The sequence below is a fragment of the Argiope bruennichi genome, chromosome 1, assembly GCF_947563725.1.
Source record: "Argiope bruennichi chromosome 1, qqArgBrue1.1, whole genome shotgun sequence".
Taxonomy (NCBI): domain Eukaryota; kingdom Metazoa; phylum Arthropoda; class Arachnida; order Araneae; family Araneidae; genus Argiope; species Argiope bruennichi.
In genome coordinates this window covers 64,467,154-64,494,594 of record NC_079151.1, presented here as the reverse complement: position 1 = coordinate 64,494,594, position 27,441 = coordinate 64,467,154, and the positions used below count along the sequence as shown (strand labels likewise).

The 27,441-nt window shown below is 27.0% G+C and overlaps 2 protein-coding genes across 2 annotated transcripts in view; one reads left to right on the top strand and one right to left on the bottom strand.

Annotated features, from left to right (window-relative positions):
* Nucleotides 1-1,475: 1,475 nt before the first annotated feature.
* Nucleotides 1,476-5,789, top strand: LOC129985298 (vesicle transport through interaction with t-SNAREs homolog 1B-like). The gene is made up of 2 exons (XM_056095311.1): nucleotides 1,476-1,628; nucleotides 4,042-5,789. The coding sequence occupies exon 2, from the start codon at nucleotides 4,046-4,048 to the stop codon at nucleotides 4,727-4,729; it is 684 nt and encodes a 227-aa protein (XP_055951286.1). The 5' UTR covers nucleotides 1,476-1,628; nucleotides 4,042-4,045; the 3' UTR covers nucleotides 4,730-5,789.
* Nucleotides 5,159-27,441, bottom strand: part of LOC129985220 (cytoplasmic dynein 2 heavy chain 1-like) — a 123,500-nt gene continuing 101,217 nt past the window's right edge. The window contains exons 59-74 of the mRNA XM_056095199.1: nucleotides 25,773-26,027; nucleotides 25,121-25,264; nucleotides 23,532-23,687; nucleotides 23,311-23,430; nucleotides 21,664-21,868; nucleotides 19,780-19,940; nucleotides 19,559-19,684; nucleotides 18,385-18,495; nucleotides 16,244-16,399; nucleotides 16,072-16,153; nucleotides 15,723-15,916; nucleotides 9,671-9,892; nucleotides 9,365-9,583; nucleotides 7,634-7,833; nucleotides 6,416-6,614; nucleotides 5,159-5,394 (exon numbers count right to left, since the gene is read on the bottom strand). Coding sequence (XP_055951174.1) covers nucleotides 5,236-5,394; nucleotides 6,416-6,614; nucleotides 7,634-7,833; nucleotides 9,365-9,583; nucleotides 9,671-9,892; nucleotides 15,723-15,916; nucleotides 16,072-16,153; nucleotides 16,244-16,399; nucleotides 18,385-18,495; nucleotides 19,559-19,684; nucleotides 19,780-19,940; nucleotides 21,664-21,868; nucleotides 23,311-23,430; nucleotides 23,532-23,687; nucleotides 25,121-25,264; nucleotides 25,773-26,027 — 2,709 coding nt within the window. The 3' untranslated portion in view covers nucleotides 5,159-5,235. The remainder of the gene's footprint in view (nucleotides 5,395-6,415; nucleotides 6,615-7,633; nucleotides 7,834-9,364; nucleotides 9,584-9,670; nucleotides 9,893-15,722; nucleotides 15,917-16,071; nucleotides 16,154-16,243; nucleotides 16,400-18,384; nucleotides 18,496-19,558; nucleotides 19,685-19,779; nucleotides 19,941-21,663; nucleotides 21,869-23,310; nucleotides 23,431-23,531; nucleotides 23,688-25,120; nucleotides 25,265-25,772; nucleotides 26,028-27,441) is intronic.

The window sequence follows — 27,441 nt, the reverse complement described above, 5'->3', positions numbered from 1 at the left end:
TAAATATTAAAGCCCTATTAGTGTATAGTCTATGTATAGTCACCTATCGAATTTTGAGCCAAATCCAACATAAGATTGTTTGTCTGTGAGTCTTTACTTTTAGAAACTGTAAACGCAATAATTCAAAAACGGAAACATTTAAATGCATCAGATTTGATATGGAATTTTGTGACTACAAGTGTAATTTTGGCTCAATTTTTTTTTTAATCGGGTGGAAAAAACAAATCTAAAATACAAATTTAGCTTTTTTTTTTTTTAACATTTTGTGTTCGTATAGCAAACAAGGGATATATTTAATAATCTTCCTGGGAATTGTCCAGTATCCTAAGATACTTGATTCTCTTCAAATCTTTACATGTTTAATGGGAAACCATCGTTAAAAATATAATGATGCGCGTGAAAAGGACGATCATCAAATCTAATGTTTCCTCTGTTGTTAATGTAAAGTGTAATGAAAGCTTATAAGCCAGTTAACAACTACGCTACCCAAGCAATTGCTTTTGTATCGCGGTCACGTTACTGGGCTGCGAACCTAAGGCTACCAGGTTCTATCTTCGCCCACAACAGCCGCCACATTGGTGATCTCGGACGTGATCCTTCGTACAGCTCGCCATAACACTTGGTGCTACTCAAATGGGTACAGGCGCATTAGAATTAACAGCTATTACATTACTACTCAACAGCCATATCGTTCGTCTCACCTCCGACTCATTGGAGGGAGAGTCTGTGGTGAAAGCTTATAAGCCAGTTAACAACTACGCTACCCGAGCAATTGCTTTTGTATCGTGGTCATGTTACTGGGCTACTAACCACAAAGTCCCGGGTTCTATCCTCGCTCATAACAATCCGCTACAAAAGAAAACATATCTCTAAGAAGAAAAAAAAAAAAAGAATTGCCAATAATTTCGAAAATTGTTGCATTTCATTTCTATGTTTGTAGTACATTGATGTAAATTCTGTCCGATTTATTTCTTGAACTATTTACACTGAGTATATTCTTAAGTAGACTTCTTAAAAGGATCAACAGTGTCCGAATCCAAAGAATTTAATCGCATTCGATTATGTTATATTTGCTCATAATACTGTCTCGCTATTCTTTATAAGATATTGCTTACTCATTTCAGTTTTAAAGTCCTATTTCCATCAGCTTATACATGAATGACAATATAAACTGCTGATGTAAACTTCTTACAAGAATCTATCATTACATTGAATTAGAAGGCGATACAGTATTACAGTATAAATTCTCACTTCCAATCGTTATAGTCATTGTGCTGGATGGGCGGCATGTTTATCAATTGCCTCTGCTTCTTTTTTCCAGAACTCAAAATTGTTTTGCTCTAAGAACTATGACATGTGTTTCTATAGCGACTATTGATTGTTTTGATTAAATTAACAAAGAAAATAATTTTCAAGACGTGATTTTAAACATGTAATAATAATATGCCAAATTATTTCGGTTAATCGTTTTTTTAACTGTTTGTATCTCAGTCATATGCTTTTGCAACGAAGTTTCACTCTATTATTTGTTTATTTTGCTTATTTGGGTGTAATGTCAAATTAATTCAGAACTCATAGTTTTGGTTTTTGAGAATTTTTAATGCAATATTAAGATTTCAGGATCAAATGTAAGTTACATACTTTATAATTTTTATTATATGACATTAATTTTATTCTTTAACCGCTTTTGGGCTTAAACTTTGTCTTCATCAGCAGATAGTTTTCCGCTTATTTAACAGTGAAAATGCAAACTTTACTTTATTCTGAAAACAACTCTGCATTATAAAAAGGGATTTTTTAAAAAAATTCCATTAGTTAGTTCTCATTCATTCGCTGCGTGTTGAAAACATGATATCAGAAGATAAACAATTCATAGTTTTTAGAGATGGTGTTTTGTATAAATTTATCCGAGCCAGTATTTTATTAATGATTTCTGATATATTTTAAAGTTTTTTTAATGCATCAAATAGACCATAGTTCCTACCACACATTTTATAGAATTGCAATTATGTAGAAGAATAGTCTGAACTAAATACAGATAGTTATATTAATTAAATTAAATCCTAAAGCAGAAATTAATATTTTAAATGTGATTTTTCAGTGCAAATTATTCTCGTAACTTTTTTTTTTTCTGCTAATCAAAACATTGTTGTGGGAATTTATGGTTTTTAATCTATGAAAGTAACCTTCTTTATCTTGTTGAAATATAAGCCTTGTGAGATCTAAACAAGACATATTTTAAAATATTTAAAACATTTGACAATATTAAAACTATTGAAACACATTAATTCTGTAAAGCATTTGCATTGTCTGAATGGACAGTATTACTATTTCATATAGGGAAAAAATATTCAGTAAACTAAAAAAAAAATTACTAAATATTGATATTAAATCAATAAATATTATAATACTTAATTTGAATTTTTAGTAAGAATGCTGATTATATATTTATAAACTCTGAACATACCATTTAACTAGTGCTTGAATTTTACATACCATTTAGCTAGTGCTTTTCAATTAAAAATTCCTTTCAGATTCTGTGTTTTCCGTATAGTATCTCTATTTAATTTCAAAGTTTGTAATAAAATAGGAAATACTTTTCCTGTGTGTACAGGTGCACACATACGCATTTCAAAAACTTTATGGCTGTCAGCAATAAATTAGAAAAACTTTCTTATAATTGAGCAGAGAAGTATTTCTCTTTAGAAAGAAAAATATTTTACTAGTATATTAATTTCGAATTACTAGGTTGTAGAAATATATATATAAAGGAAATTTCTGTATTTAAATGCAAGACATGTAATCTTAGAAGTTTACATGTTGACTAAAAGTATGTCTTAGTTTTATCAGCTTACAATCTAAGATAATGTTTCTCGACTCAATCATTTGTAATGATATCTGTTAAAATGGAATTTCTGCAAAAATTTAATAATCAATTAACTTTTTTTCCCTAATAATTAATGAGCTTTTTATAATTAAATTGAATTTCTTTTTATTATATTTAAAATGAACTAAACATTCTTGTTTTTGAATAAAAATAATCATTTATTCTGTAATATCACATTGATCATTTTGTTCTTCTAAATACATTTATAAACAGTATGTTATGTAAAAGTTTTTATTTTTTACTGTCTTGGACAAAACTAGATATTTTCAGTTACAGGGGGTATTTTGTACATTACAGCTTTGAATTGCAATATGTTAATATGCTTATTTTCTCTTTTAATATTATAAAAACATGAAGGAGGAACTAAAATGTTGTAATTTATGTTTGATAGTTATTTTTTGGTAATTATTGTTATAATTTTTTTTCTTCTTTTGCTTACTTTTATTTTTAGTTGATTCCATTCTTAAAGAATTAAATCAGATAGTTAAAAAAATCATATTTTGTTTCGTTTACTTATTATTTTATTAGCAGTTTTATGCAGTACTAAAATAGATCTTGAGTAATGCATGAAAACAAAACTTTATTTAAAAGAGAAGGCAACAGAAAATACCAGCGACTGTTAGGCAATAACTTCTATATTGGCTAAGAGTCTAGTCTAAGCAAATGTATATCCATCTCCTCTGGACCAATAGACTGATCCATTTGAATTTACTAATTCCTTGCTTTGAATGATACAATATTTATATACAATTTTTTTTTATCAACATATGGATTTATTTGAAGTTATTAGTGCCATGTATTAAAAAAAAAAAAAATCTTGCATATCAATCCTTAAAAGATTTTTAACATCATCTTACCTATTAACACTTGCAACTATGCATTTATTAATGAAAAGTTTTTCTTTTGCTTTTCTTTATCCAACCTGAAAATTTGTCAAATTAGTTTTGGCATAGCCTAGTAGATATAGAGCAGCAAAATGTTTAGCAGAAATACCTTGAAATATGAAAACTCTTAAATAAATGTAACATTTTTGACATTGTTTGTTCTTCAGTGTATATATATTAAGAATAAATATTTATTTTATAAAAAATAATAAGTTTAATATTATAAATTATATTAATTAAATAGTGATCATTACTTTTTTAAAATTCTAGCAAGATGTCTTCGGAAAATTTTGAAAGCTTGGAAGATGACTTTATTTCTCTAAGAGGTAGGATAGCTGGAAAAATAGATGAACAGCTATCTAGATCATCCGGACAGACAAGAAAGAATTTAGCTCGAGATATCCAAAGAGAATTGGATGATGCACAACGACTCATTGAAGATTTAGAAATGGAAATGAAATTGGCACCTTATCCTTTTCGTATGCAAATGAATAATCGTTTGAAAGGCTATCGTCAAGATCTGAGTCTTTTGAAGAAGAAAATGGCACAGAGTGAAAGCAATCTTGCTGCATCTAGTCGGAATCAGCTATTAGGAACACCAAGTCAGCCTAGTAATTCTCCTTTTTCTAGCAGTGTCTCTGGCAACCGTGGAAGATTGTTGCAGATAAATGAGACTATTAATCGCACTACAGAATCTGTGAATAGAACTCAGCAAATTGCTGCTGAAACTGATCAGGTTGGCATTGCAGTAGTTGATGAATTGGGAACACAGAGGGAAGCTTTAATTAGGACTAAAGAAAGACTTGTTGATACGGATTCTAATCTAACAAAGAGCAGAAAAATATTACGTTCCATGTATAGAAGAGTAATGACAAATAAGTTGATTTTAATCGTTATTATTCTTTTAGAAATTGCCATATTGATTGGTGTTGTGTGGTATAGATTTATTAGAAAATAATTCAGCTTGTTACACAATATATATATAATGTATATACACACATAAGGGTAATATATATCAATGCTTACAATACTGAATATTATTGAGGATTTACTGTTTTAGAAGCTGCTCTATTTTGTAAAGACTTTATAACTTTCCTCTAAATGGACCTTTATTTTTATAGCTGAATTCCTCTGTTTTAACTTAAAATGATTTCTTTTAATTTTCTGAACTTATGAAAGATCAAAGCTGATTATATAAAAGTAAAGATTTATCTTAAAATGTTAGTAGCTTTTCATTACAGTCATCATTCTACTGGAAATTATTGTATTATTTCCATTGTTTGTCAAATGCTTATACTTCTATGTTAATCTAATATATATTGTAATATATATATATCTTTTCTTTAAAATTGTCTAGCTTTTATTCAAATAAAAGAAAACCAAAAACTATTTTAATAAAATATATGCTTTATTTTATAATGTGTGAAATGACTAGTACACATATAAATTATATTTGCAATAACCTTAACTATTCTTAAGGAATAAGGCAGCTCCTGTCTGCACCCAGTGTTCATGATTTTCACCACAAGGTAATTGGATACAGGTCACAATCTGCTCTCTGTCTGAAGTGAAATAAACTGGAAGAAATATTACTTCATCTTCTCTGTAAGGTGATGGGGAATCCTAGGAAAATATTAAAAACAAAATAATAATAAAAATAGTAGAAAATTTTCAAATATATAACTACAAAAGTTAGTGATATGGAAATATATGAATAATTTGTACATCAAGTTAATATTTTCTGCTTACCAGTAAATAATTGATAAAAATGGTTTCCTTTTAAATGAATTTACAGGTAAATGTGCCATTAGGATTAAGCTAAAAGGTATTTAAAAAAATGACTTGTGTATCTTAAGAATCAAATAGAAAGACATTCCAGACATGCCACATTTATGTGGAATTGGAAATTTCAATTGCATTTTATCATTCATGAGGTCAATTAATTTTTTATGTAATAATCCTGTAATATTTTATTATTTTTAACACATTTTGTATAAATTTATTCCTTTTATTATTCAGTTTATTTCCTTTCTTTGTGTTGGACTCAATTCTTTATTAAGTTCATCTTTTCCTGTTGCGGTATATTTATTTTGTCACATTAAGCACATTTTACATAAACAGGTACCTTTCCTTTAATGAATTTTCTGAGATCAAAAACAATTTAAAAAGGTGTAGACAAACTTTTTACAGAATACATATAAGAAAGGAAACCTTCGTGAAATTTTATTTGTAAAAATGTTTTCCTTTTATATTTATTTTAGTCTTAAGTTAAAATTTGAATTTATTAGTAATTTTTAAAAGACAATTTATCAAATATTTGGTTGTTGGAAAACAGAATGAAGCTTCAGGCCTTGTTAAGAAAAAGAACTGTGGTAAAATTATCAAATATTGCTTCAGTCATAATGGAAGAAATTGAAAATAAAATTGTATGAGAAAATGATTTTAGATACTGCAGCATATTTTAAGCAACGTATATTAAGAAATTTCTAAACCTATATAAAAATATTTCTTGGTCATAATGTTTAATAATAAAATTGTCGCAATAAATCAGTTAAAGGTTTTTAAAAAATGAATAATAAAATTAATTAGCATTCTAAAATAAGGCTTAAATTTTTCCAGAAATGTTTAAGTGATAAGGAATTACCTTTGGTATCCAAGCAGCAGTAAAAGCTGGGACAAGTGACACTACTGGTGAGTCATGGTGACAGTCAGAAAGTTGTTGTCCGTTGAAGAGACATCCTTCTAAATATATTCCTGTTATTGTTATGCTTAATTTTGCCTGAGGAATCTTACCCTTCCAAGTACATACAAATTTTAAGTTATCCATTGACTCGTGGCATTCTCTGAAATGGAAATAAAAAAAAAAATTAACATGTAAAGTTTTAGTTAAGAAGTGATTTTATGAAGCTTTTTTCTGAATGATATTCTACAATGAAGATTATTTGTACGTTGACAAAACTACAGTAAAAATTCAGTTATCCGAAAATTTGGAGAAACTTGTCTGAAATTGAGAAGGAATACAAGAGCCCAAAGAATTTTTAAGATCGAAATGATGGTAAAGATTTATTTTTAATATTTCAGTTTTAATATATAATTAATAAACAAACAGTAACTTATTATAATAAATAAAGTAATAATTTTAAAAATGACTATTACATTAGCAATGTTACTATAAAGCATCAAAATATACAATATAATTCATATCTTAGATGTTCAAATTTGTTAAAAACTGAAGAAATAGTTTGATTGGAGACTGTTGACGAAAATATTTTAGAAATAAGAATAACTTGCAAATTTGTATGGAACTTTTGCTCATTTAACTTTCTTAATTTGTTTTAATGTAAACTGAATATTTTGTATCAAAAGCTGATAAAAAAAATCCTGATCCACTTATACCATATTCAAACTGTTGGCTTTGTATTATTTAAGGAAAAGGTATGACAACAGATATAAATTATAGGACTTTACAAATTTTAGTTTGACTTCAAATTAACCAAAAACAAAGTAGAATTACAGATGATATTTCAATAACAAGAAATTCAAAGAAGGCTATAGAAAAAAATTAAGTTAGCAACATTCAGTTGTACTTAAGAATGATTTTGATAATAATGTAAATCTGAAACATTATTAAAATATTTAAAATAATTTTATTATAATCCATTTATTTTTTTTGGAGATTGAAAGGTTTATATACAAACAACTTTAATCTAGCAGCATTTAATTTCGTTTGGTGAAAAATGCATCCAGTTTCATATGATAAATATAATGCCATAATTTCTGTTTGCAATAATAAATTCAGTCCATTGGGAGATTTTATCAAATAGTAAATGACTAATTATTTCAAATGAGTAGTTTTATTTGCCTTGCAGTTTGTTGCCTCAGAGCATTTAGGAAAGTATCAGGATGAAAAAGGTGAGATAGATCAAGATTTTCTTCTAAAAGGTCTCCTGACTCTGCTTTTGGCAACCACATTTGAATGGCCAGAGCACGGCGCATAGCTCCTCGAAGATAAGACAATGGATCTTCAGGGCCTTCCCATTTCTTTTGCCAAAGACTTGGTGTCTGAAAGAGCAAATGGATATTTCACTGAGTAAATTTAGCAAAACTTGAACATAAATAATGTAATTATATATTCATGATATCTTTTGCTAAAAGATATAAAAATTCTTAAAATCTCAAAATAAAAGAAAAACTCAATAAATAACATAATTTTAACATTTTGATTCAACTAAAAATATTTGTTTAACAAATCAATTTAAATTATAACTTTTGAAACAATTATTACCAAGTGATATTTCTTTTGAATTTTATCTCTGATAAAATTCATTATAATGCGAAATATTTATAATAAAAATTGTCTGAAAAGTTTTTGAACATGTAAAAAATAAGATTCACTTTTTTTTTTAACTTTATTATATCTGAAATATGCAGAGAAATATAGTAAAAAAAATGGAATTCGAGATTTCAATGAATCTCCTTGCTATAGACCCAAGAAAAAAAAAATAAATTATTTTTGAAATTTAGCTGTGACCATACTAACTAACAGGCGCTTTGAAGTAGAAGCATAAAATTCGGTGTATGGTCTTTACATCAAATTTATAGATTTCTATCCAATTTTGATCGAAATGCGTGCAGAGAAAATCTGTCTGCCCAAATACTAGATATCTATAAAACGTAATATGAACTTGATATCTATGAAACGTAAAAAGCTAGATTTATAGAATTGGGTAACTTAGAATCTAAAATGTAAATGCGTGTTTAATTTGGAAAAAAGGTTTGGGCATCTGTCGCTTTTGTACTTGAGATGTAAACACGATAATTTAAAAATGCAGTGACATAAATAAATGAAATTTGGCATTACAATTGTAGTTCTATATCAAATTTCCAATCGGTCAGAAGAAAGGTGCTCAAAACACATATTTGATTTTCTCGTATTTGTTTTATTAACCTCATGTTAGTGATCTATCGCCAAAGGTCGCAAGCTAGATTCAATATAAATGCTACATTTACGGCAAGATCGATCTTTCGTTACTATTGCTCATCAATGGCATACAGAATAATACATAAGAAAGAGTTTTTTTATTTTACGTTGCGAATCACACAACTCTCATGCATCAAAATAAAAATCTAAGCACTTGTTGCGTCCAAAACCTTGCTCATGCTCACAATTTTATGCGAAGAGGAAGATAACACCTTTATTAGAGATTATGCGAAAAAGTTTCCAGGAAACTACTCCCGATGGTTTTTTTTTTAAGGCTAAAATATCTTTGTTTCTATTATTACTATACAATATCTTAAAGACAGTTTTCTAAACCCTTACCATTCTAATAAATATATGGAACTCATATTTTTTTATAAATATATATTCTCTGAACATAAATAATAATAATAGAATACAACTATCAACAACTGCTCTTATAACTAATCTATAATCAAAAAATCGCTTTCTTGCTTTCAGTATTTTTTTGTTAGAGGTCATAATTTTTTCAAAGTATTGGAAGTTTGTATTAGTTGTCAGTTATGCTACATATATCCTCCTTCTTCATATAGTCGAATATACTGATCAAGAAATTAAAAAAGAAGAAAAACTTACTTCGTGCTTCAGAAGTGAAGTAGCTAGTGCATGTATTTCGTCAGTCAAAAGAATGGCTCCCCTGATAACCTTACTTATAGATGCCAAAGATGCGTGAACACTTTGAACAAGTCTCACTCCTGAGTAATATTCTAGTCGAATAAAAGAAAGTATAGGGGGTTCTTCAGCCATTTGATGAAACTGAGGTGCTGTTAGTTGCAAATGAATAATGTTTGATCCCTAGAATTGAAAAAAAAAAAAAAATCAGCGTAAGAAAATAAAATTACAGAGAGGGATTATGGAAATACGAATTTGTCAGCAATCTACCTGATTCAATTTTTTCCAAAGTACAAGAATTGGTGATAGTTCAACATTCCACCGATGCACATCGAATTTATCTGCTATTTCAATTGGTCTTAACAGACGTTTCAACTGGTCAATCATTTTACGACTGGAAGTGCACTGAGCAGATCTCTCGATATTTTCTGGCAATCCAAAAAGGGATGGTCCATCTGAATCTGGTAAACTACGTATTGCTTGTAAATGTTCCTGTTGAATTAAATTAAAAAACAACAACAATTAAATCTATTCTTTAAAATTTCAGCATTTAAATGACAATTTATAAGATTTCTTTAATAAGATAATAAAGTATTTATTAGATTTTAATGGCGAACTTTACTATAGAATTACTAAATCTATACCAAAATCATTGCATATTTTCTTCAGTAAGTTAAAAAAAAAAGTCCCTCAAATATGAGTTTTAATAATTTAAAAAACTTTTTCACATTTTTTTTCATTACTTTTAAAACAAAAATTTCAAAAAAATTATTTCCTTTCTAGAGAAGAAATACCAACTTCAAATAATCCAAAATCAATCATAAGTTAGCAATTTTTATTAGATTTCACACATTTTTGTGACAATTTTAATATTTTTACAAATTTACTATAAGGCACAGTTTATGATTTTGAGAATAATCATCAATTATTTACAAACTTGTGAAGATTGACCAGCTGAAAGGGAAAAATAGGTATTTTCTCTCCCACCCTTTAGTAATATCATTATTTTGTGTTTGTATGAATATTAAGCGAAAGGATGAATGAGTGAGTTACATTATGCAACTAAATAATAATTCCCTTACTGACAAAAAGAAAACAAATAATATCCAGGCTTAAAGAAATCTTTTTAATTATGTCTAAATAAAACAACTATAGGTCTCGGAGATGTAGGATCACAGAGTTCAGGTGCTCAGTCCAAAATATTCATCACTGGCCCGTAGTTGCTTTTTAATTACAAAATAGAAATTCATTCTGTTATTTTATATGCATTAACTGGTTTCTGCACTTAAGAGAAATTTCCTTCAAATCCATTGAAATTTCTCAAAAAATGATTTCAAATTATAGACACTTGACCGTTTAATCGTAATTCGTGATTGAAAAGTAATAGCGTTGCGATCTACCAAAGATGAGAGATTACCAAATAGGAAGATTAAGAGACAGTCTAGGAACTTTTTTAAGAAGCAAGCGATTTTTTGAAGGCATTTTATTTAGGATAATTTAACTTTGCGCTTTCATTTCATTTACAAGAATTATGCAATCGGAACATATTCAAATCAAAATAAAGTAGAGTTTAAATTTCAAAACATTATTACTAAGATTTTTTTTTTTTTTTCATGTGCTAAAATTCGATAGCAGATCAATGCGGTTCATTAGTTTTTCAGTTGATTGATTGTTCTCAGAAAACGGCAGTTTTGGAAAAATTTTGTGTTAAATTTAATTTTGTTATACGCGAGACACTTTTTTGAAGGTGACCCAAAATTAAATAGTTTTGTTGATTTAATTTGCCATAAAATTTGTTATTTAAAAACTGTTTATATAGAGAAGAAATTCAAGTTATAATAAAAATAAATCTGATTTTTGAAGTTTGGAAGCCCCCCCCCTTCGACTTTTACACTGACTTGTTGCCAAATATTGATCTTTTAAAACAGATACTCTCTTGAAAGACTTGATATTGATCGTCGAGTAACATTACTAACATTTTGAAGCTTCTGCTACAGCCTGAAGATGATACAATTAGGCATATAGAGGATTCAAGATGCTTTGATTTGGGTTATCCGTGCTCCTATAATTCTTCCTTTCATACCCAGTTGGCATCTTTATCAGGGACATGGTGAATACTACTTTTTTTGGGGGGGGGAGAGGGTAGAAGAAAAAGGGAATAATAAAAATGGCGACTTAAATATATAAATATATATTCACAGCGCCTAATTTATAACCGTTCTCTACTGTGATGTAAAATAACTTTTTTGATAGATTTTGTTTATAATTGAAAATTGGAAGAATGTAGATCCAAAAATTTAGAAAGTAATCAGAGAGTAGAGGTACGAAAAGTCTGACAATTATTCGGAAAAATTAATAACGTGAAAATAAATTTTAAAAAAAGCTATGATTGAGAATAAAATTAAAAATTCTATCCATATGCAATTTATTTTCATGGGCTATAATAGATCTTACTTTTTACTTCAAACAAATTTCGGTCTACAGTTTACTCTGCGGAACTTCAGTTGTGATAATTTATTAACAACATTGCAAATGTCAATTATTTCATTATTCTTTTCACTATTATATCATTATTTCTTTTAAAAAAATGAGCAACATCAATCAATGAAAATATTCATCATCTATAGTCTTTTGAATCCCATTAAAAACCAACTTTAATGCACTAAATTATTATTCATAATATTCTAATATTGAAATCATGTGAACAATTTGAATATTGCAGGTTGAATATTTTATAATTTTAATATTATTTTTGAAATATCTGCAAGATTTAATTTTTTTTTCGCTGAATTTTAGAAGCATTTGTAATTCAACAGGTAAACATTCTTTCCTTAGGAAAGTTTTTTTGAATGAGATTCTGCCATCGATTTTACTAATTCAGATGGACATTTATTTCTCTTTGATACAAATTCACTAAACACATAAGTAAATAAATGAAAAAAAAAAAATTAAGAAAAGTGTTTAAACATGGAATAGCTAGAAAAACTTGTTCTAATCATATTAAACTTTCTTATTATCTTGTCACGATTTTCATGAAATATTTATATGCGCATTTTATCTCAATGTATTCAATATACAGAGACAAAATTTTTAAGAGAATATCATTATTTATAATGTTTCCATAAAGAGCATTTCTTTCTTCAATACAGTAAAAAAAAAAAAAAAATCTTTGGTCAACATGCAATTTTCTATGATTAAAATGCATCGTCATTACCGAGATAAATATTTATTTTTATAAATCTTATTTGAGAAAGTGTAAGTAGTTACTCTACTAATACCAGAAAAATTACGGTTCTCTAGATGGTTGATTGGGTTTTATTGGCGCAAAAACCATGTTTAACTACGCTGCGCCGTACATTTGGTAGATAAACAAGATCGCGATTTTCAAAAAAAAAAAAAAAAAAAAAAAAAAACATGCAGAAAAAATTTAAGTAAAAAAATATTCTGGTGCATATTATAATTTCAAGAGACTATTACAGGGCATCTTCAACAACTATAGTGACTGAACTTAGCAACTATAGTGATTAAAAAATTATTTACCAAGTAGTGAGAAGCATCTGATAATATAAAACATTCATCATAATGTTAAAGCTCACATCAAATGTGAAAAAGCCACTTTTGTGCAGTTCTTTTCTGCTTCTGATATCAAAAACTTACTTCAGCGCACGCAAACGTATTTTGTAAAAAAAATTCCGAAAGGAAAAAACACACCACTCCAGATTTTACAGGACTAAAAATCGTATCACTAATTTTAAATTATATTTAAATAATACATTTATTGGAACTAATTTTAAACTCAGTTTTGAAATATATATGCAAAAAGTTTTTTTTTATCTTATTAATATAATAATAATATAAATTAAAATTTCAAATTACGTTAAAAGCGTGAGACAAATAAAAATAAGGCGATGAAAGCAGATTTCCAAAATAAAACAAAACCAAAATTACTGATTGCTGTTAACGACGATTTTTATCTCATCTTTTTTTTTTTTTTGATTGTTATCAGTTGTTTATTCTAAAGAATTTTGCGATTCCACTTAATAAAAATAAAAAGAGAATCGATGATTAGAACAATGATAAGGGCACATTCCCTTATCATCGTTGCCCTTAATTTTTAACAGCAATGTACGATATAATAAACTGAAATTGTATTTTACTTGAAAAAATGTTTCATAATTTACTGAAATGCAATAGAGTGTAATTCAGATTATAAATTTACCGAAAATGTGATAGAGTATGTAAGATGTACTCTTCCTTATTTATAAATGACATTTTATTTATTTCACTTTAATTATTTGTTCTGCTTAATTTTAAACAGAAGTTTTTAACAGAAATAGATTTTTTTTTCACATTTCACAAAGAAAGTTAATTTTAAAATGATCTTTACAAAATTGTTTTATGAATTTGTTTCAAAACAACTAACTTTAATACAAGGATAGAACTTACTCAAACTGCAAAGAAATTTCAGAAATTATGCAGCACACTAGAGCACAACAAGCAGGATAAAATATTTGGACAAGCACTAAACATAAGTATAACAAGAATTATTATTGCCATAAGTTTGAATTTTTTTTCATTTCGATTGCTTTACTGATTTGGTAGAATCAAATTCTAACTATTAAAGATCGCAGGTGATAACAAGAAAACTGAAGGCAAACAATGGAAAGATGGAGGGGGAGAGGGAAATGGAATTTGACAAAAAAAAAAAAAAAAAAAAAAAAGGATTTTTAATCTTTACATTTTTGTTGCTATAAAGCTTGTATGATCTTTCGAGTTAATAAAATTCTGAATTTTCTTTCCATATCACTAAGACACAATTTGAGGATGTATTTAAATAATGAAAACAATTTAAAAAAGAATAAGATTTTTAGTTTAGTTTAGACTAGAGAAAAGATTCGAACTATGAATTTGAATTTAAACATTCCATTTGGCCAAATATCACTTGAATACCAAAGTAATTTTTAATAATTTGAGAAAAATAATATCGAAGACTTTATTTAATATTTACAGAATATATTTTTGTTTTCTGACATTAAAAACATTAAACAAATATTTCCCAGATTTAAAAAAAATTTAAAAAAATTAGGATAATTATTTTTCAGCCGGAATTTTTTTTTCTTCATTAGATAACTAATTTTCACACATTTGATTTTCAATTAATTATTTATTTTTAGTATCATAATCACTGTCATATAATGCATTGATTATAAAATCTGATCTGCGTCGACCATAGAAAACTAATGTATATTTAAAACTTTAATATTAACTATCTGCTCTTTAATCCAAAAATAACCCACTTTTAAATTTATTAATAAAAGATCGATTTTGGCGAAAATTACATTCACATGAAGCAAAACCGATATTTTTAAGTGAAAAAAAAAACATAGTTTTACTGATTTCGAAGAGGAACAAACTTTTCTTTCAGTAACTAAACTATTTCAACCACTGTCAGTATTTATGTCAGCAAACGTTATAAGAATTCCAACTACATAAATAAAATTTTACTATTTTTTTAACACAGCAATCATATTTAACTAAGTGTCGTCGACACACAGAATAAAATATCAATTCGGTTATGCCTTCAAATTCTGCAGACTGATGACACAAAATGTGGATTCGGGAAAAACTCTGGAAGTAGGTGACTATCGCAGCCACCTCTTCACTTCACCCCTGTAATTGATTCCTTTTTTTAGTTAACAGCGCTCGATTCTAAAGCATCTGAAATAAAATTTGCCTGAATTGACCCTATGTTTAAAGGTATTTCAATAGCATTCCTCTTAGGTAGGTGTTTTACGCTGAATGTCGAAATCGACTGAAATGTTTCGCAGAATGTTCTACGTTTCGCGAAGAATTTTACTAATAATTACTCATATCGATACATTTTTATGAACTATACTGACTTTCTGGACTTAATTTTATAAAAAGACTTTTCGCAAGCCTGCATGTGAAGAAATCATTGCTTCATCTAAAGTTATAATTATAATTTTTTTTAGAAAGTTGTATGAAAAATAAATTTTTGGGTGAATAATAAATTTAGAGCTATTAAGTTATTATTTTATTATTTTTGCTCTTTTTCAAAAATATTTTTAATAATTAATTAGAATTGTAATTATTATTTCTATTCTATAATTATAATTAATCATTCTATAATTATATTAATTATAATTAATCCTATAATTATAATTTTTATTGTTATTTTTTTGAATAGTATTTAACCTATAAAAAGCTATATTAATTTGCTGTGATTATAAAATTTATTCTATAATCACACTTTGAAATTTCTATTTGTATTTAGTTTTTATTATAAGCATTCTTCACTTACTTTGTAATCTACAGATGCAGGAACTGACAGTTTTCCTCCTAAAGGTTTTTTTCCACTTCCACTCACTACTTTGTTATCAAAATATTCTTTTAAATATGATGACAGAACTCGCGAATCAAATATGACATCTATTCGCCCTCCATAAACTGCAGTTTCAAAAAGTCCTTGCACATACTCCCATTGGATTTTCTGATCTACAGTTAAAAATAAATAGCAAAAAAGAAACAATTAAATACCAAAACTAAAAGAAAAAAATCATATAAAACTATTTTTAAAAATTTTCCACTAATCCTTCAATTTATCAATAAAGATTATATGAAATGAACATTTCAAATAAAAAATTATTCACCAGAATTCAAGAAAATCCTATCAATGACTTCTGCTGCAACTCGTAAATCTGCAGAGCTGAACTCATAAAATTTCGTCCAACCCTAAAACAAATTAAATGCAAGCAACATGCAAATTATTTCTTTATTGTAATTAGCCATAGTAAGCAACAATAATTTTTTCCTAATACATACTTGTGGAATATAAGATCGTCTTTCTTGTAGAACAGCATGAAAGAAAGATAGCACAAATAGAGTTCTGGCACGAAGATTACTTCCTCCTTTTGACACAAATGATGGAGTCCAGGAATCATAGGTTCGTTGCATATTTCTCTTCACACCAGGAGGGGCCTTTTTTTACATTAAAAGAAAAAAAAAACTTTAAATATATAAAATAAAAGATACGAGTGGTTCAAATATTTTCTTCGACAATTAATATTTAAACAAGTAATATTTTAATAATATCAAGTTAGTGTTATACTTTTGTGATTAAAAGGCCCTAAAAATTAATAATCAATTACAAGCAATTGATGCATGTAATCAATTGCTTGTAAAGTTTTCTCATGTATTGTAATGATTTCATATACATTAATTATTATTGTATTTCATCTTATTATTTATAAATAATTTTTAACGCATTTTTTTATAGCGAGAATATGAACCGGAAATTATATTTTTGCAAAGAAACTGCGATAGCAAAAATGTTTGAAATATTAGATATGTTTTTGTGACTTACACTTAATCAAAAGTAGGAGTGTTTAGTAATGTCACAAGAAAATTAAGAACATTAGAAAAAGCGACGAAAATGAGCAACTTTAAAAGCACAGATTAAGAGACAAGAGTAGTTAGAATATTTTTTTTCAAGATCATTGTTATGTAATATAGTGTTTAATAACTAATATTTAAATGTTATCAAGTTGGTGTTATACTTTTATGATCAAAAGACATTGGAAATTGATCACTTAGAAAACACAGGCATATAATTAATTATTTGCAAGCTTTTCTATTGTATTATAATGTTTTTCATATATATTAATTATTATTGTATATCGTCTTATTATTTATAAATAATTTTTTTAACGCAAAATGTTTTTTTATTAGCAAGAAAAACATGAAATTCTATTTTCGTAGAGGAACTTAGGTAAAATAAGATGTTTCAAATAATCAAAAGTAAGAGTGCTTTGTAATGTCATAAAAAGTTTAGGAAAATTAGAGAAAACTACAAAAAAAAAACAGCAATATCTACAAAACATACACATAATCAAGACAAAGATTAGGTGTTTAATGAATATTATTTCACGTTTAGAAGTATTATATTCCCATGCGATAAAATATCAAATATTTGGATGAATCACTTGCATTTGTTATAAGCCGTTTCTTCTCTGACAAAATAATAATAATAATTTTTTTAAAATAAATGTTACATCCAAATAATTCAAAAAGTACTTTCTTAAGGTGAAAATTTTTTTTAACACACGTCATTAGGAAAGATCTACACTAACTTTTGATACAGCAAACAAGTTCAAAATTTAAGTGAATCGTGCCGGTGACCGTGATCTAACACTGATACCTAATCCCTTTTAATTGTTGTAGGAATGTACAACAGGAATATCTATCAATTGACAAAACTGTTAATCAAGATTATTTACCTGTTGTCCGATGCTTGAGCCCAGTTATGTATAAAACACAAACAGGAAAAATGCGGGGTAAATTGCGACTTTTGCATTACAAAAATGCACTTTCTCACAGTTTTGCTTGTAGTTGTTAACACAAGAAAAAAAAATCTAAAAATATGCTTTTACAAGCTTTAATAAGTATCCCTGACTTTTAATTATATTCAAGGCCAAGACATCCTCTTCATTGCTCAATGGTAACGTAGCAAAAGTGATGACATTGGTGTACAATATTTTAATCAATTTTTTTTTGTTGTCATTCGCCTTATATTTGGTGTTATACAATGAGATAAATGTACACATTTTGTTTTCTGGGTGCCACAAAGGCTGATAACGGATATCTGGATTCCACTTCATATTTTTCATTTGCGATTATAACAACGAACATTCGATATAACTCCTGAAAGATTTCATGAAATCAATTTTAAAACAGATTTCGGAATCAAAAAGAAAAAAAAAAAAAAAAATTGACACCAATTCATTGTAATGAGAAAACTTTCATTTAATAGGAATGGAAACAGATATTAATAAATAAATTACTGAATTTTTTTTATCATAGTCGTATATCATAAACAAAGATTGTAATTTGGCAGCTGAAAGAGACCATACTTAAAACTTATTTTTATTTTGTGAAAGAAAACATATAATATACAAAACTCATACCTCATAAGTAACTTTAACACACATCTCTAAAAGCACAGGTGAAAAATTGAGATGAACTTCAGATGTCAACCACAAACGGAAATTTGGTAAAGGTTTTAAGTAGGAAATTTCCTAAAATTTTGAAAATAAGATAATGAGGGTGGACACAATGTAACAAGATATAAAAAGAAAATTCTATGCATTTAAAGAAATGAATTCATAATCTTCTTATTTGAAATCTATTTAAGTACATATAAACACAGTTATTTCAATATTTCAAATGTGAATTTGAATTAATATGAAATATAAGAATTTTATTAAAATTGTGCATGGGAGAATTTTCAGGTAATAAAAGTAATTATATGGGATTGGTAAAATTATGTAAAATATAATGTAAAATAAAAATGACGAATACATTAAGCTACAGAAAGTATTTTGGTACAATTTTATATAATAGCTGATGGAAAATAATTTTTATTTTTGTGTATTTGATAAAATTAATATTATGTTGGATATTCTCAATCATCTTTCATGGAAAAATTTACAATTCATCTTTTAAAATTATTACAAACAGCCTATTTCTCTATTTAAAAAAATATTGAAAATATAAAAACATGGACAAATCTTAAAATACCAGTAATAAAACAAAGTAATAAGAATATAATTTTAAAATTAATAAAATTAAAAATTATATTATTAATATAATTATATTATTAAAAACTCTTATAATTTCTTAGAGTAAATAAATGAGTTTGGAAAGTAATAACTTGAAATTAAATTCCATAAAATGAAGGTCTAACATTATAACTCTGATGAGAAAAATATTCATAACAGTGAAAATTTAAATGTATATTGATAAAAACTAATAAATTACAAAGTATATATATATATATATATATATATATAATGAAAAAAGTATACATAATAGTAAAAATATAAATGCATATTAATAAAAACTACAAAAAGTTATTACAAAAATATTACAAAGAATATTTTAGAGGTTTCTTTTAAAATTTTTATTATTTTTTAAATAATAAATTATTTTTTTAATTTTAAAATCCCATTCTCATTACTTTACATATTCAAGAAAAAATTACACAAGCCAGACAATCATAAAATATAAAGGCAATTTTAAATGAAATTGCTGCATTGCAATTCACTGCATTCTTTAAAACCCTCTTCCGAATATACATACTTTGAGTAAAGTAGGTAGCCAGTGGGTAACCAAATGTAAATTTTTTAAACAAAGCCATCGCCCTTCTGTTGCACATAATTTCAAGTTTTCAGTAGCCACTTCTATCTGTCCCTGACCCATAGAAACCTAGTAAAATTATAGTAAAAATTTTATTCATGCTACCTTCCAAAACCTACCATACTTGAGAGTAAAATAAAAGAATGGAATCAAAAATAAATTACTTGAACATAGTTTTCAGCTCCAACAACAGAAGACGCCAATTCAGAAAGTTCTTGAGAAGGATCCACACCAGCAGATATAATTATCAGAATAGGCTCATGATTTGAAGTTGTTTTTAGCAAATTTTTTAAGTTAACAGCTTGGGGAAATAATTCTTTGAGACCTAAAATAATAATAATAAAAAAAAATTTCAGTTTTAAAAGAAAAATGAAGTTATGCAACTCTATTAATTATTAATAATGACATAGTAAAAAAATAAAGGATACTGTAATCCGTTCAAATCAAAGAAATGTTGCATATAATTCTGATTCAGAATTTAAAAAAAAAAAAATTCAGTACAATATTTAAACTTAATGCTTAAGTACTTAAAATATTTACAAAAAGAAATATAATTTTATTAAATACAATTAGTGAGAAAAAACAATAGAATTGATTGAAAAAATCATTCATTTTAAATTTATTCTAATATTTTTTAGCAGTAAATGCTTAATTTCTTTTTTTCTAGTTCAAATAATTGTAGACTCCCACAAATGCATATTCACTGGTATAAATAATTTTCAGCCACCAAAGGTAAATTTTGTTTTTGATGCTAAAACAACTCTTTAGTAATATTTAGTTTGGTGATAACAACTCTTTAGTAATGTATTTCAAAATTTTTAACTGCAAATATTATTTTTGGGTCCATAGATGGAATTTTAAAATCCATTATTACTTTAATTGAATTTCTTTTAAAATTCCATAAGTTCTTTGATATTTTATCAACAATTCTATATTTAAAATCCTATTTCAGAAATATTTAATAAAGGTTTTTCTTTTTTAAAATTGGCAAAGTGGATGAATTTGCATAAGGGAAAGGGGGAGGGGTTAGTTCCATCTGGAAGACAGAATGATCTATTAATATATGAACAGTCTAACAGTTTGATTAAAATCTACATCATTTAATCAAAATAAGAATTGATCGATACAGGGAAATTACGGAATAGTGAACTATGCACAGTCATTTAGTGTCCCCCCCCCCCCGAACACAGCCAACAGTGAACCGAGAACCATGTATTTCAAGCTCAATTTAATATTGCATACAATGCGTTAGACATTTTTGAGACCCTGAGCAGTGCGTTATAATTTCTTTTTTTTTTCCTTAAATAAACTGGAAAATTGAAATTCATATTTCAAAACATTTTCGGCTTAATCAGAATACTAATAATTTATTTCAGCTTAATTCTTTATTTTAGTAAATTTGTTGTTACTTATCTCTATAATTCTATTTACTATGTAATTACTTTTTTACTATGATTCCATGATTGCACAGCATCCACGCAATTATATTTAAGCAGATGTTTGGTATAAATAAATATTGTTATAAAAAAAGAACAACTTAATGAAGCATACAGGAATCTCACCAATTATGCTTGAAAAATCTTAATATTATCTCAAAATTTTATATTTCATAGAATTTATATTTCCTGCACATTTACTTGGATTATTATTAATTGGCAATTAAATTAATAACATTTTTTGATCGACCTCTCAGCATCCTCTCTGTTGCAGGCTAGTCTGTTGGAAATTCGCCATTCAGTGCTTTTTTATCATAAAATTAGAACAAGAATGAGTAATTTTGAATTTGAAAACGGATGAAAGTGAGGTAGATGATAGAAAGAACAGCATATGACAACAAAGAAGATAGAAAGTTTTAAGAACTACAGTCATTCTGAGATGCTATATGATGAGAAGGCTATTCATGATCGTTCATCACAAATTAAAAACACTTTCTCCCTTCATATTTATATCCTGTTACTCTGCATGGATTTTATTTCTTGTTGTATTTTAAAACTTACTTGTTTGCCAGAGCTAATAATGGTCCAATAAATTTGTAATAATATAATTACCTAGAACTCTACTAGCAAAGAGAGCACTGGCACTATATAATCGATCTGGTCTCAACGCCTGTACAAGAAGAAGTTGCTGGAAAATGCTTATTTTTGAGGAAACAACATTTGGCAGTTCCTGCTCGCAATGACTACTTTTTGAAAAGTTTTCCCAAAGTTTCGCATCTGAGAGTTGAAGTACACTAAACAAATGAGGAAAAGTAGTCTGGAAAAAAAAAACGAACAAAAATTAATTTTTAGATAATTTTTTAATTAACTAGAACTTCTATAAGTAAAACCATTTGAAATTCTTTTCTAAAAGTCATTAGCATCTAAATTATTATTTGAAGGAAATTTAACTTGATAATTTCTTTCTCAATTTTGTTTTCAAAATTATACTGATATCCGAAAAGACTGTCTTAAAATATAAAAATAACACATTTTGTTTTCTTCAAGAAACAAAGAAACAAAAAAAGACAAGAAAACATTTTTTAATTAACATTTAACATTTTTTAATTCTTAAGTATTGTAGTACAAGAATCAAAATTCTGTGATAACCGAATATTGCCAAACACACAAACAAAAAATCGGTCCAGAATTGAAAAATCATATTCCAGACCAATATGAACACTTAAAATATATTATAGCTGATATTTGACTATAGGTGGGGATAAAGTTAGATTTTTTTGAGAAAGAGAAAAAAGGAAATAAATGAAATACTGGCAAATATAAATATGTTGGGATTTTTCAATGTTTTAAATTCAAAAATATTTTAGAAAAATCGACCCATTTGTATTGTTGCTATAATATTACATACTATACAATATCAAATTAGAAATATGTATTGAATAAAAATCTAACCATTTAATTGCTTCCTTTAAGAAATATCATACCATTTATATATTATACCATCACAGTCTATTATTTCATCTTTGAAAAGAAATTAAGAATGCATTACATATAGACTTGTTTTCTTCTTTTATTATCTCACTATTTTATTTAACAATTAGAATCAGTTTACAGATAAATATATAGTAGAATAAAATACAGATAACCGTTTAACATGAGATAATAGGAATGAAACTAAATAATAATTTTAAAAAATATAAAAAATAATAATAAATTTTGGAATTTTCAAATAAATATTTACATATTTTTAATATTCTGTTGATTTTATCAATGAATAACAGCTATGAAAATCACAATAGATTTTGTGTCTTAATTAAAAGGAACCAATTTTAGTAGAAATAGTTTTTTGATATCATTGGTGAATAATTGTAATAAAAAACATTTAAGCTATCAAAGAAAAAATGAGTATTTGAAACTTATCATTTTAATAATATAGAACATTTAACACTTTTTTTACAAAAAATATTTTTCGAAATTGCAAGTAAAAATTGTTAACAAATAATAATAAGCAAATTATCTTATCATCTAAAAGAATAAAAAAATGTCTCACAGTTTTTAAATCTTATTTAAAATTTTTAATTGTGGCATTTACATTAATAAAAATACCTTTTTTTCTCATTTTATTTTAATCTTCTGACAATATAAAATTAAATCTATTCAAATGTATACAGATATTTAATTTTTAGATCCAAAGCTGTGCACATTGATAACTCTATAATAGGAAATATATTTAATTGTGAGAAGGAAAAAAAAATTTACTCTCAGTAGAGCTATTGCAATTCCTCTCTCCTCTTCAACCCAAGAAGGTAAAGATGCTTTTAGATCCTCAGGATCAAATTTTGCTTCTGTCATCAAAATTCCTGTAAATGCCTCCCATTCCTAGATGCATTAAGCAATGTTAAACATTACATTCAGTTTATTAAGAAAAATAAACACACATTTTTTGCATGCAATTTAAATAAAGAAAAGGAAGAACTGACCTGTTCTTCAAATAGTTGGGGAAAGACGCCATGGATAAGATGAAGAGCAAAGGTGAGACGATCAGCTTTAAACAGTGATCTTGAAACTGCTTCAAACACTATATTTTGTAACGATTTGATAAGCTTTCCAATTCTACCACCTGCTTCCTTATTACTCTAAAATGAATAAAAATGCAAATGCAAATGCAAAAACACATTTTTAGAAGTTAATTATCTTTCAAGTACAATGATCTTACATTTCCCTAGTTTTTTTAAATTTTTATTCTATATGTGCAGTTTATGGATGTTAAAATATAATTTTAAAAAATTTTATTCACGAAAGAATATCAGCCGATTACTATAAATGAATTTAGTATTTTTCCTTCTTTATTAATATTCTCAGCAAAATCAATTGTAATGCAAAAGTTTCACTTCTTTTTTCCAAGACCTTTATTAATAATTTAAGCACGTTATTTCATAGCAAAAGAGAGCGTTTAACAAAACATGCTGATAAAGAGATAAAATTACATAAAAACAAAATATTTGCTTTAAAAAATGCCGTGTAGAAACAACCGAACATACAAAATTTTATCTGATCTGATATACTAAATTTAATGTGTTCTTTTTTTATAGCTTTTATTTATTTTATCAATATAAATATCACAAATAATTAATTGTTCATAACTCTGTGCCCTTTTTTTGTCTGATGATTTTGTGCTATCAATTTTGACGAATCTGAATTATCTGTGAACAACGTTCTCCATACAACTGAAGCTTCATTCATCTAAAAGAAACACTAATAAGTTACTTCCAAAAAGAATACATTTCACTTAAAACAGTTGCCATTCAAAAATAGCAAAGCATTCTCTATATATTCTTTCATTATTTTCTAAAATGAGATATGCTTAGGATATATTTGATGTAACGGGAACCAACACAATAGTAGAAATAAAAGTGATTAGAAGCAATATATCTCAACATATATTATAATGTATCAAACATTTCTTATAAAGATGAATATCTCTCTTTCTCTCTCTGTGCGTATGTATGTATCAGCTTTCAGATTTTTGACCCAAAGTTATTAAATATGGCAAAAATATTTTTAGAAAGTGAGAATATGCACCTCAGAGAGATATTTTTTTAATTTTAAAAAGAACTTTAAATAATTTAAAAATAAGTGACAGCTTGCTGTTTTTCCATGATAATTTTGGAAAATATAATTGTAGCAAAATAATTTTCACACCATTTTAAATCTTTAAAAAAAAACACGTCTTTTTGATTATAGAAATCAACTGCTGTATAATGTGTTCTGAATTTTAAAATTAAAAAAATATTGTTTGCAAAAGTGAAATTCAAATAATTTAATTGTTTTTTCAAAAATTCAATCGCGTGATTTTTTCGCTGGTTAAAAGTCAAGGACAAAAAGATTATGACACTATAAGGCCATAAAAATTTATTCCATTAAGAAGGTCCATGTACATAATAAACAAAGACATAAAGCAACTAAAATATCACGGTTTTAATGTTTATCACTATTTAATCATAAGAAACCAAGATTCTCAGTCCAATGCACCCAAAGGTGGTGAGTAGTAATAAGAACAAAATCTTACCAAAGAAGTTTCCAATGCTTGATTGAAAAGCTTAAAAAATGAAACAAGGCTGAAACAGTACATGTTATTGACTTTTCTGAGCTCGGTCATTAAGAAAAATAGAGTACTCCCAAATTCAGCCAAAGGGAGATACATCTTTCTTTCCTATAAAGCAAATCAAAATAAGTTTATATTAAATCTCTTGAATTACACTTTATTAATTACATATTAGATACCATAATTTACACTATATGTTAAACTCTTAAAGAAATACGGTACTTTAATTTAACCCCTTTAAAGGGCCATTTTTTTCTAGTCATATTATGTTTAAATATTTTTAGGCTTGAAATTAGAATAAGAAAAGGGATTCATTTAGCTTATTAGATAAATTTAATTTGAGTAATTAATTAATTTGGTTAATTAATAATTAAGTAACAAATCAAGACACATCATTTTGTGTAAGATAAAGAACTGAAGTATCTTAGTTTTTCTTTTACTAAAAAAATTTGTCAGAACTTATGCCAAACTACATAATTTCATACAAAGATTGATAAATTTGGTGGGAAGCATACTTCCCATGCCCTAGAAAGGTTTTAAATTATGATAAAGAAAAGATATATTGGAAAATGCTCAATGGTATAAAAGTAATGACTAATGATAATAATTTACTTACCTCCTCTAATGATAATTGCAAATCATGAGATTCTTTCAACCCAATGGCAATTTCATTGCTGCTACTTTTTGTTCTATTCAAAGAAGCTACTAACTCTTCATTCTCTAACACATTTCCTCGAGCAGATGCTAGCTCTTGAAGCAAAGATTCTTCTAACTGAGTCATTTGCAACTTCATTTCTTCCTCTTTTCGCAAAAGTTCTGTACGTTTTAGTTCTAATTCTGGCTTTTCTCGCTGCAGTACAGTGGCTAAAAGCTGAGGATAAGTTAAATAGTTATAACTAATTAATTGTGAAATAGGCACAGAATAAAAGTATATAAAAGGTTGTTTAAAACAATTGCACCGATTTATATTATTTGATTACAATATTGCTAATAAATATAATGTGACCACAGACAAGTTTGGCCTCAGTGCAAACGAGTGCATTTATTGGTAGAGAGAAAAGTATGAAAAAGAAAAAAAAATTATAAAAAAATATAATTGTGTTGAATTTGACTTATCGTTCTTGTAACAGATGTTAATGTTATAAAGGTGCAAAACGTAGCCAGATTTCATAAATTTTAATTCATTTCTAAATCCTAATTTATCAAAATAGATTCGTCCTATATCAGGCAATTCTTAAATTACACCCATCAATTAGTCAGAGCCACATTCCGTGTAAATAAATAGATAATTGTAAATAATTGATTGGGATAAAAAAATATACGAAATATAAATGGAAGCTTAAAATTTTGTTTGCATATCACTTTTGTATGTGGCTTCCCTTGATCAGATAGGCAAAATAGATGAAAAAATCTATTTTACTATTACATGAACCGTGCTTCATGCATAGAGGATTTGGATTTTTTTTGATTTTTTTGGCGCAAGAGCCATGGTTTTGACTATGCTTTGCCAACCTAGAGTTAAAATCATATTAATGTACGATAATCAAAAACGAATAGTGTACAAAAAATACCCAAAAACAAACAAATTTAAATGAGTGCATAAAATTTGATGGATTTTAAAAATGCAAAGATTTGAGCATTGGTGTCTTACCAAGAAAGATAATGGAGTGCTCGTGTTTAGAAAAAATAGCAAACGCTAAGCATCGAAATTTGGGCATTCTGACAATATATGTTGGATAGACATTTGGCAGTGATACTGAGAACATAGAGGTGGTTGTTCACCTAGTAACAAGTGGAGATAGTTGAATTTAGTATGCCCAATACGTAAACGGGTTAACACTGCATCTGCTTTTCGATTCGATAATGAAGATTGTACATGAAGTTTAATAGCATGTAGTTTATTGTTCATTTCAAGGTCCCAATGAGCTATCCTTTTGGAATAAAGAAGCATTTTAGTGTGCTTATTTAAGTCGATCACAGGAATAGATATGATCACTTGAATACTTGCAAATTTAGCAGCCTTGTCTGCTTCCTCATGCCCCCAGAATTCCTAAATGAGAGGGTATCCAACAGAATGAAATAGTAAAATCACGAGAAGTCTGTTAAAAATATCTAGAATTTTTAGAATCAAAGGATGATTATGAGAATGGAGATAAAATGATTTTAGCGATTGTAAAACACTTAGAGAGTCGGTATAAATAATAAACTTTTTACTATGTCTCAGAAATTTCTTCTAATGCATATAAAACAGCAGTTATTTCTGCCGTAAAAATTGAATAAAAAGA